General features: G+C 48.8%; 1 protein-coding gene across 1 annotated transcript in view; it reads right to left on the reverse strand.

The window, feature by feature from the left end:
* The window catches only part of LOC123057812 (uncharacterized), a 34,557-nt gene extending 23,471 nt beyond the window's left edge, over positions 1-11,086 (reverse strand). Inside the window, exons 1-14 of the mRNA XM_044480698.1 lie at positions 10,868-11,086; positions 10,700-10,781; positions 10,451-10,597; positions 10,231-10,358; positions 9,842-10,117; positions 9,506-9,645; positions 8,479-8,567; positions 8,104-8,181; positions 7,963-8,028; positions 7,824-7,889; positions 7,602-7,721; positions 7,383-7,510; positions 7,020-7,295; positions 6,762-6,892 (exon numbers count right to left, since the gene is read on the reverse strand). Of these exons, the coding sequence (XP_044336633.1) occupies positions 6,762-6,892; positions 7,020-7,295; positions 7,383-7,510; positions 7,602-7,721; positions 7,824-7,889; positions 7,963-8,028; positions 8,104-8,181; positions 8,479-8,567; positions 9,506-9,645; positions 9,842-10,117; positions 10,231-10,358; positions 10,451-10,597; positions 10,700-10,772 (1,718 nt within the window). The 5' untranslated portion in view covers positions 10,773-10,781; positions 10,868-11,086. The remainder of the gene's footprint in view (positions 1-6,761; positions 6,893-7,019; positions 7,296-7,382; positions 7,511-7,601; positions 7,722-7,823; positions 7,890-7,962; positions 8,029-8,103; positions 8,182-8,478; positions 8,568-9,505; positions 9,646-9,841; positions 10,118-10,230; positions 10,359-10,450; positions 10,598-10,699; positions 10,782-10,867) is intronic.
* Positions 11,087-11,326: the final 240 nt, after the last annotated feature.

An 11,326-nucleotide genomic window follows, 5' to 3' on the forward strand; every position in this document is an offset into this window, starting at 1 on the left:
GCTTAGCTGCAGTCCAGCACTCGCCTAAGTTCTCTCACTTAGAGACTTAGCTACAGTCCGGCACTCGCCTAAGTTTGAAAAAATCCTACCGAATGGAGAGCGATCCTCCCACTCGGGGGCTTAGCTGCAGTCCGGCACTCGCCTAAATTCTCTCACTTAGAGACTTAGCTGCAGTCCGGCACTCGCCTAAGTGTTTAAAAATCCTACCAAGTGGACAGCAAACCTCCCACTCGGGGGCTTAGCTGCAGCCCAGTGCTCGCCTAAGTTCAAGACTCGACCCAATCCGCGAGTCGACTGCTAACTCCCCCTTCGGAATTGCGCCGCAAATACAAGGTCATTCCGAGTGAAGATCAAGTTCCACTCGACGAATCTAACCATGAAGATGCCCGACGAGAAATCGATTTCGGATAAAGCCTAAAAGGTCCCAGACCTCAAAGTACTCGAGCCCGCGGCTCGGCAAAGTTTAACTGTTACAAGTCCACTCGGCATCCCGAGGTAAATTTAAGGCAAAGTTTAACGGTTACAAATCCACTCGGCATTCCGAGGTAAATTTAAAGTTTTTCACTCCTCAGGAGGAGGACTGGAAGGGGCGACGAACTCATCCAAGTCGATCCCGTCGGCAATACGGGTGGCAGCGGCGATGAAGGTCTCCATGAAGTCTTGAAAGCTGTGCTCCCTGGTATTTGCAACTTGGATGGCCGCCAGCTTTTCTTCTCGCGCCTCCTTGCAATGGACGCGGACCAGAGACAGAGCGACATCAGCACCGCATCTAGCAGAAGATTTCTTCCATTCCGCCACTCGACCTGGGACTTCGTTAAGTCGAGCCATCAGAGACTCGAGGTCGTTCTGAAGCGTCGTCCCAGGCCAGAGTGATGTGTCGATCCGCGACATTGCAACTTTCAGTCGAGCCAGATAATCAATGATGTTGGTAACACGAGACTCCAGTCGGAGCATGTTCATGGCAGCCTCGTCCTTCATGAGAGAATTGGCGGGATCCAAGCTTGGCTCCACTCGACTGGTCTCCTCTTCAAAGTTCTGACAGAATTCTGCAAACACGATTCAAGAGTAAGACAGTGGCCCTACGCAGGCTTGGCAAACTGCAAGACAGTCGGGGCAGAGTAATTACCTTCGAGCATGACGAACAACTTCTTGGCAAGTCCACCGAGATAAGCTTCCAGATCTTTTACCTTCCCCACCAGCTCACCCGCCTTGTCGTGCAGAGCCATATTCTCCTTCTTCAGTTGATTGGCATCTCGATTAGCTGTCTCGAGAGCAGTTTTCAGTCTGGAGTTCTCCTGTTCAAGAGCTCCGACCGAAGCCAATTTCTCCTCTGCAAGCTTCGTTTTGCTAGAGGCCTCCTTCTATGCCTCTGCAAGGTCTTGGTTCTTCTTCTTTAGAGCTTCCTCCAGTTTATCTATGGCGCGTCGAGTGGAACCAACATCAAGAATGGAGAAGAAAGAAAAGCCACCCGTTAAGAATAGAGAACCTCACCAGCCATACCTTTCGCTTCTTCTTGCGCCTTCCTCAAATTCTCCTGAGCAAGCTTCAAGTTAAGGTTGAGCTGGATCTGCTGATTCTCCAACTCAGTATAGTGAGCTACAAGTTCGCAAGATTTCTGTAAAAAGGAAAATCAGTCGACAGACATCCAAGATAAGTTGCTTCCGAGTAACTAAGAGATAATGATGACGTTTCTAAGACCACAGCCGAATCAAAAACATTCGACAGTAGTCTCGGGGACTACACCCAGTGGGTGCACTCAGCGTGCCCCCACTGGTTCGACCAAAAAAAACCCAAGTGAAGAAATACAGCTACAGCAACACAATGTAAAGACTACAGTCGACTGCCAGCAGTCCACCGTAGTCTCGGGGACTACACCCAATGGGTGCACTTAGCGTGCCCCCACTCGTCCAAAGGATTGGCAGACACACCCAGTGGGTGTACAGATACAGATATAAAAGATCTCCGGAAAAGAGACTCTTCAAACAGCATATCATAACAGACCAAGTGTCGAGTCGACTGACCTGGACATTGCTCTGAAGAGCCGAACTCGCGTCATAGGCTGCTTGGCTGGCCTCCCGAGCCATCTTCACTTGCTCCATCATGATCCCCGCCTGGCGTATAGCCTCCTTTGCAGCAGCCGCTTGGTCCTCAGGGACGGGGTACGCAGCAAAAAGCGAAGGTGGATCCGCAGTCGACGCCGAGGGCCGCGCACTCACCAGAGGAACGGCGAAGGTCACAGAAGCCCGAGTGGTGTCACCACCATCCCGAGCCACGGCCTCGGACGCCGGAGCGGATTGGGGGGTCTTGTCAGCCGACGCCCTCTTGTGCCTCCTCACTCTCAACGGACCGTCGTCGTCGTCATCCGGGAGGTCGATAACATGAGGAGGAGCTACAAGGAAAACATTCAATCGACCAGAGTAGCAATAAAGGTTCAGTCGACTCAAAGGCAGGACGTCAGCAATCGTACCAGGGTTGGAGGTAACAGCGTCCTCCATCTCTTGGTCGTCGTTCCTGGCGGAGACCTCAGAAGTAGCACCGCTACAAATCTCGAAAGTCAATCAGTTGGTTCAGTGAATCGACCAAGGATCCGTCCACGGTCGACAAAGGAAAGCAAGTTTTATTGTTACCCGGAAATGGTAGGAACAGCTATCTTCATCTTGGGCAGAGCCTTGGGCGGCTTGGATGGCGTCGCTCGTGGATGCTTGGGAGCCTTCCCAGTCGGCGGAGGAGAAGAGGTCCGAGGGCGTTTCGACGACTGCCCAACAGGAGCAGTCGCCTTGCCACGTTCCCGCGCTGGATCGTGGGTGAGCTTGGATCGCCCCTCCGGGCGGGGGGGTTCAACCTCCTCCTCCTCCCCTTTGCTGGAGAAGATGTCGTCGCCTCCCTCTCCCTCACCGTCGGACTCCCACTCGCCTTGGTCGTCCCCGCTCTCGCCTCCGCTCGCCTCTCCTTCCTCAGTCGACCCTGTGCCCCGTTGGGCGTCGAGTACATCTCGGTGGTTGCCTGGAAAACAACAGGCAAGACGAAAGTCAATCGACTTATTCAAAGAAGACCAATGCAGAAGACAAGATATCAGTCGGGAGCACAAAGACATACCTGGTCCACCTCATACGAGTTGTCGAGTGGGGTTACCCTCCTGGCTCCTCGGGGGTTGTCTTTGTTCCCCGTGATGCTCGACAGCCACCCCTCCACCATCTCGTCGGTGACCTCCTCCGGGTGGACCCGAGTGGTGTCGTCAAGACCCGAATACAGCCACATCGGGTGGTCGCGCGCCTGGAGCGGTTGGATGCGCCTTTGAAGGAAGACCTCCAGCAGGTCCATACCAGTCACACCCTCGCGGACAAGCTCAACCACTCGACCTGCCAGCACCTTGACTTGGGCCTTTTCCTCCGGCGCGACTTTCAGAGAGGCAAGCTTCTTGGCTCGGTCGAGGGAAAAAAGAGGAAGACCAGTCGACTGTCCTGGGGTCGCCTCGTCCTTGCAGTAGAACCAGGTCGACTGCCAGCCACGGACCGACTCCGGGAAGGTGATAGATGGAAAATAACTCTTCCCCCTCGTCTGGATCGCCAGGCCCCCGCACAGCTGGATCACCTGCGTCCTCTCGTCACTCGACTTAGCCTTCCTAACCGATTGAGAACGGCAGGTAAAGATGTGTTTGAAGAGTCCCCAATGGGGTCGACAACCCAAGAAAGCCTCACACATGGAGATGAAAGCAGCGAGGTAGACAATGGAGTTGGGAGTGAAGTGGTGGAACTGCGCTCCGAAGAAATTCAGGAAACTCCGGAAGAAAGGATGGGGCGGCAGAGAAAACCCTCGGTCGATGTGGGTGGCTAGGAGCACGCACTCACCGTCGCGGGGTTGAGGTTCGATCTCTCCCCCCGGAAGACGCGCAGCTTCGTGGGGAATGACTCCCCCCTCGACCATATCGTCGAGATCCTCTTGCTGGAGCACCGATGGCATCCAGTCGCCCTGGATCCAACCTTTGGGCAGAGCGGTCCTAGAGGAAGATCCGCCCCGAGCTGACCTCTTCCCTTTCCCCGCCGCCGCCGCCTTCTTTGCGCGCTCCAGAGCGGAGGTCTTGCTCTTCGTCATCGTCGCCGGCGAAGTCTCGCACGGGCCTGCTGCGTTGGGGCAGGAACGAAGGTGGCGGAAGGACTTGCGAAGGGGGAGAGGCGGAAGAAAGGAGGAGAAGAGAGCGCACTGCTTGGAAACCCCGAGCCGGCGATTTATAAGGGACCGCTTCCGAGTGGCTGACTGGTAGGCCCAGGCTATCCAATCAAATCCCGCAGCAGACGCGCGTGCAGTACGTGGCGAAAAAGACGACGTGGGGATCGAGGAGCTTCCGCTTTATCGCTTCCGATTACTGCGGCCGCTCCCATCCCGCGCACTTCTCAAAATTCGAATCCCGCGACATCCGCGGGCCACAAAACAACTTGTCAAAACAGAAGACCCCGATCGCGCCGGCGCTCGGTATGTCACAAACAAAGAAATTCACTCGACGAAAGGCCTGGAATGGATCAAGGCGACTGAAAAAGGTTGGCAACGTCATCCGTGACGATTGACCCAAAACGAGGCGCTCACATAGCCCGAAGAACCAGTCGGAAAGATCTCCAACCCTTTCCCCACTCTAACCTCGATCCATTCGGGGGCTAATGATGAAGACATGTACCTAGGGTAGGGACACGGACCTGACCAAAGAGTCCTACCCTAGGACACCCCTAGGAGAAGTCACCTTTCAATCGACTTGAAGGTATCCGACTCGACTGGTTCAAGACACTCGACCAAGAAGCTATCACTCGACCATGAAGCCAACCACTCGACTGCCAGGAGACCTAAAGTCACTCCGCAGGCAAACGGTCGGCTGTTAAGTAGTCTTTATGATCATTATAGCACTTTATTAGGGACGTTACCAGAAACGCCCAATCTTAAATGTACCTTAAACCCTGCATTACTGAGGGCAGGAGGGATCCGGCGAACTCTATATAAGCCACCCCCTCCTCAGTTTAAAGGGTTCGCACCCCTGTAATCCATACACGCATAATCCAATCGACCGCCTCCGGGCTCCGAGACGTAGGGCTATTACTTCCTCTGAGAAAGGCCTGAACTCGTAAACCTCGCGTGTAACAACTTCCCAATAGCCAAGATCTAGCCTCTCCATATTCACCCCCCTACGTCACTGTCAGAGTTAGAACCACGACAACGGGCGTGTCCAGAAACCCGCCACAACTATTTTGGAAATGTTCCAGTGATGGATATAAATAAATGCCCATCACTGATATTCCCTCACCAGTGGCGGGCAGAAGTTACGACCTACCAATAGTAATATCTTCCAAATATGCTCACGGGCTAAAAAAACAGTGGCGGGCACGGTCTAACTGCCCGCCACTGATTCATCACAAATCAGTGGCGCGAAAATAGTTCTTTATCACAAATACTGCAGTTCGATGAATGGATCCCCACACCGGAACATTATCCCAAGAGAAAACCAACTACATCAACCCTGGCGTCGAGATGGACGCCCCTGACATAGAGATGGCCACCCCTGACGTAGAGATGGGCGACGACCAACAGGAAGAACCTACCACCGCGCAAGGGGAAACGAGCCACATGGACGGTACTTCATCTAGCACCGCCACCACAAACAAGAACAAGCGAAAGCCTAGGAATCTGAACATCCTTCATGAAGGTATCATTTCAATCGCCGAAGTGAGCCCAAAAGGCGAGCCCGTCAGCCCAGCTGACTCAGCAAGAACGTACAACAATGCTCAATTGCATCTTGCGAAACAACGTCTTGGATGTGTTACACCGTAGTTATGGATTTTCGTCTGAGTACTAACAAAAAGCGAAAGAATATGCCCTCTCAGGACGGCCAAAGATTTTTAGGGACTAAAAGAGAAAGGCCAATTGCACTCTGAAGGGTAACGACTCGAGACCGTTAAGTGGCTGAATCCCACTATGGATCCCCACAAATGGACGAAGTTCCGTGAATCCTCCGAAAGCGAGTCAAGCAAGGAGATCAGCGATCATTTACCTCCACCGCTGCGAGAGGCCCACGCCTTCGGCACCGTCGCGGTCGTCGTCCGGACACGGCAGCGGGGCAATACCAGGCCACCCCTGGCCCGGCTAGGCCAGAAACGGGCCTGCTAAGCCCCGCCGGCCACAGTGCAGCAGGCTGGCGTCAGCGCCGCCAGCACCCAGCCGCTCATCGCCGCTCCCTCACCTCCCGGGAGTCACACCGCAGACCCGCCCAGGCCCAGATCTGGGCTGAGCGCCGCCGCCAGGTCGCACAACTGTGCCACCCCGCCGCCAATGACGGCGTTGCCGCCCAGCCGCCCGCCCGCGCCGCGTCGGGGAACCCCGCCGCCAGCCAGACCGCCGCCGCCTAGGAGCACCCCCCGGTGCAGCTCCGCCCCGCGCCGGAGAGCCACCGGGAGGAGAAGGTCAGGGGGCACCGCCACCAGCGTCCCCGGGGCCAGGCCGGCCGCGGGTGCCAGCGACGGCGGTGGGGAGAAAGGGGAGAGGGGGGCTAGAGGAGGAGGAGGTCGCCGCGCGGCCGGTCGCGAGAGGAGGGGAGAGGGGGGGTCTCAGGAAGGTTTTTCAAGTTTTCTGATTCAAGAGTCCCCAAAAATCAATTATAGAAGAATAAAATGATAGCACATATCTTGTGGAGGCAACTGTACTTCATTCAAGCCTGAATATTATGCACATGAAAAAAAAACTTGCATGCTACACAAAAACCAACATAATTATAGAAAACATACCCTTCTGCATCAAAATTCTCCAAGAGTTTCACAACTGTATCCCGTGGTGTATAGGGAGTTTCTTCCAAGCCATAGAAGTTCATCCCAATAAAGTTCCCATTAGAATCTATAAGAGGGCCTCCAATCCCAGCCTAGCACAAGACAAACGTTACCAGTAGAAAAAACATGATACTTGTAAGCTGTCAGATATGCTGATGGATTAAATTAAACATACTTCCACCATGAAAATAAAATATAGTAGAAACTAACACATCGTACCTTTGTGATTTGACAAGTGGAGATCCTAAGATCTTTACAGTCGAGTTCACTTTCTTTGTTGATCGCTACCCCACTTGCAGCCATTAATTTTCCTGATTCATAGACACGCCCTATGGCTAATACCTCCGAATGAGTGCCAGTTTTCACCTTATTGTCAATAATTGCTGTACGTGTACAGCAAAATTTATTTATAATGATGATGGCGACATTATAATGCAGATCGTAATGTGGCAACATCCCTGGGACATGTCGTTTATCTGGAAGGAGCACTTCAATCTGCAATTAACGATATATGGTGAGAGTAAAGCAGTATTCAAATGAACAAGAAAAGGGTATTTAAACATTTATTAGAAGAGTAATAACCTTTAAGTTATCAGCAACCTTGCTTTCATCTTCATTACTTCTAATCAAATTTCCCGAGGTCAGAACTCTTGTGGTGAACCCATTGCAGTCTATGAATACACCTGTGCAAGCAAAAAGCCTCGCTTCTCCTACGAAAGTTAATAATTAAGAACATCAGTTAGTGACGAAACAGAAGAAAAATATACCGAAAAATAATGAGCTTACAATCAGTACGATTACCTCTGAATGAAGCGAGTGCAACAACAACTCGAGACATACTTGAAGCTACTCTTTTCTTGACTTTGTTCCAGATATCTTCACTAAATTCCTCCTCAAAACTATAACGCAGACGCTTGCCATCTGGTCATAGAAACATGGGACAATAGTTAAGGGGGTGCTAAAAATAGTAGTCAAATGTGCAAAAAAATAGAGTAATCAGTAAAAGAAAAAGAAATAACTTGCCGTCCTCCAAAACTGGTAAGGGGTAACCACGAGACCTAAACTTATCTCTTCTAGCATCCAAGGATACTGCACAACATGGTAAAATGATTGGTGACCAATGTGTTAATAATGATAAAGGAAACTGAAAGCAATGACTCACCGAAACCCCAGTCATACGGCCACCGACGAATAGAAGGCAGACTCTCAAGTATTGTATCCTCGACTCCTATTGCCACAGGGTGAAGCAATTAGTGACCATGCGTGACCAATGATCAACATGTAACATTAGAAGTGACCCAACCTGAATTAAGTTCTGGGTCACATATAGTACATATGGAAGGTTCCTGCTTTTTATTTTTCATCTCCTGCCTTGAGCTGCCTAAATGGAAAAGATGAAACAAGGAATAAGCATAACATAGAACGCCGAAAAGCACTATGAAGGTCAGGTGTGTATTCTCACAAACTCACATAGCATATCCATATACTTAGTATGAACATCGAAAATAAAGATGTGTACTATATGTGATAGTATCATAATAAGTATAAGCTTAAAACTAAAGATGTGTACTGCTGGTAAGGATTATACAGATGATCATCGAAAATAACATTGATGATGATGAATTGGCTGACAGTGCATAATTTAACTGTTTTTAAGGAGTGAGTCTATTTTCCTTGCCTTCTAAATCGGACTTGTGAGATTCAGGAGATAGTCGTGCCTTGCTTGCGCCTCTTTCAGTTTTACTACCTCTTTTCTTACTTGTATCCCTGCAGCAAAATGCAATATACTCATGAGTAAATCCACAAGAGTAAAACATAGATCATAGGTATGCATCACTACCAAAAAACTATAAAACTGAAGTGCCAAACAGTGGCAAGATGGAAAAAATAGGAATTGAACCCAGATGGTACTAAAAATTTCAACAACAGAGAAAATGGTGAAAATACTATATCAGTACTAAAGGAACCTTGACTACTTCCCATTTAAACAAGTATAATAGGTTCAACATGGACACCAGATTCCTAATCGAGTACACAACAACTGTAAGACGGGCTTGACAAGACTGGTGATATATATGGATGCAAGTGTTAAGGTAACTCTGCTACTTGTTCAGTTCACATGGAGCAAATAACCAATTTGTTATAAAGGCAAATGCTCTCAAATGAAGATCACCTACCAAATGCCATTATAAGCTACAAAAGCATCAAAACAGCTAATAAGCCATCATATTGGCGCAGACACACACATTTCAAAATTGTTTGACATTCAACATGGTTTCTAGTACAGTTATGTATGAAGTTTGAATTTGTTTCCGCCAAACGTCGGCTGTTGATGTGCAATATTATTGTTCAGTACTTCACTTCCTATGTTTGTTGATGTGTAGTCAGCTCCCTGGAAACTCCAGCATGAACAATAAGTTCGCAACAAGCAAACGAGATGTCCTACGGTTATCCAGATATTGCTTTGGTTAGACTACGCCTGCTGTTATCCAGCATAGAATGCGACTAGAGGTGACAGTTATAGCAAACTAACCAAAGAGTGTATGATGCAAATTTATCTACCTCATAAAGAGCAAGAGACCACTATTATACCAAGTGCAATCTAGATTGAATGCATACAAACTAGTAAGCTCGAATAGGGAAGGACAAAGAAGCATATATAAGCCAATCAGAGATTCCGTGTCGCATGAGTGTAGAAGACATACCAGCACGGGGGTGTTCTCCTAAAATTCATCAGAAGTTCAAGAATTTTATTCCTTGGTAGGAACGGAGTCTCTTCCTTAGAATAAAAGTTCATCCCGACAAAGTCACCATTAAAATCAACAAGGGGCCCTCCAACTCCAGTCTAGCAAAAGAATAAAGTGACGCTGAGGCAAGCACACAAATTTAGTGATCCTGAACAAAGTTTGCATTACTGAAAATAGGGATACTTTTAGTGCCCCCAAAAGATATAGTTCAGTGCATATGTTGGTAGCCACTGATAATATGACATTATTAATTTATTTCATGCAGAAAAGTAAAGAGAGAAATGAACTGTGCACCATAGTGATTTCACATGTGGAGATGGCAAGCTCCTCGCGGTAAATTCTCTTCCCATTGTCAGTCAACATCCCAGCTGTGGCCATTAATTTGCATGAGTCGAAGCAACGCCCAACAGCAACTACTTCACTATGAGGCTCAAATTGCCGCTGATGATCTAGAAATGCTGCGCGAAAAACATGGAAGGGCGCGATGCTGATAACAGCAACATTGTATTTTAAGTCATAGTAGTCCAACCATCCCATGGAAAGATGATTATTTGGAAGGCGCACTTTAATCTGCAATGATAATAAAGCACCACAACATGAATACACATCAGTTCGCAGAATGGTTACCACGATCGCAAATCAGCAAGCAACAAACAGAGCACAGGAAAATGGGCAGTACCAACCATCATATCTTGAAAGATCTTGCTATCATCATCAGTAGATCTAAGCAAACTTAACGAAGTCAAGAAACTTGTAGTAGTTGAATTGCTCTCAATAATTATGCCCGTGCACGCAAAATACACCGACTTTCCTGCACAGATCGTGATTTCAATTTTTCAGTCACAAGCAACATAACTAATGATCAGGTACAAATTTGCAACCAAAGCCGACTTGTATAATCACCGTTATCTTTATGGAATGAAGCGAGCGACACAACACTGTCATCAATGTGTGCCGCGACTTCTTCGCTGAGTAGACTCCAGGCACCTCCACCGGAATCGCTTGAGGCGCCGAATTCCTCTTCGAGAGGATTAACTCGAATCATATTTTCTAATTCAGGAAGCATTATTAAACACAGCTCTGTTCGAGTGCTATAGTACAAATCGTACTTGCAGAAAAGAAAGTAGTAGCAAAATTGAAATCAATCCTCACCGCTACTTATGCGCATTTTTTTGCGTTTTTTATTCGAGCATCCAGGTTGAACATCCCCTCGCTCGATCTGCATCTTTCTAGCCTGGAGAAGAAGGAAGAAATCTGAGTCGTCATTAGGAGTACAAACATTATACGAAGTTGGTAGGCTAGATTGTTGAGTATGGATACGTTTGGACAGAGCCGCCCGCCCAGGGCCCTCTTATCTCGAAGCTAGTCGGCGGCGAGGTCGAGCCGAGAGGCGGCGACACGGGATAGAAGGGTCCGGCAACGTCGATCTGCTAGAGTAGGAGCTCGATAGATGTGGCCGGCGGTAGAGGACGTGATCAATTGCGGGGCCGCTGTGGGGCGAGAGGAAAGGCGGCGCGGGTGAAACCTAGCATTTTACTCGGAGCATCTATTTTCAGTAGGGGTGATGTAATCAATTTGTGCTTGAGTAAAATTTACGTCATCAAAAAGTGAATTTTTACATCACCAAAAACCTTCAACTCGATGTAAAATAGAACATTATAGTGCTCCAATAGGTGATGTAATATAAGACAACCGCACAACTACCACTCCACAATTTCATACATATTAGAACCAAATAACATCAAAATCATCTCAAATAAATCCTAAATCATCTAAAAA

Source organism: Triticum aestivum, chromosome 3A (genome assembly GCF_018294505.1).
Source record: "Triticum aestivum cultivar Chinese Spring chromosome 3A, IWGSC CS RefSeq v2.1, whole genome shotgun sequence".
Classification (NCBI taxonomy): domain Eukaryota; kingdom Viridiplantae; phylum Streptophyta; class Magnoliopsida; order Poales; family Poaceae; genus Triticum; species Triticum aestivum.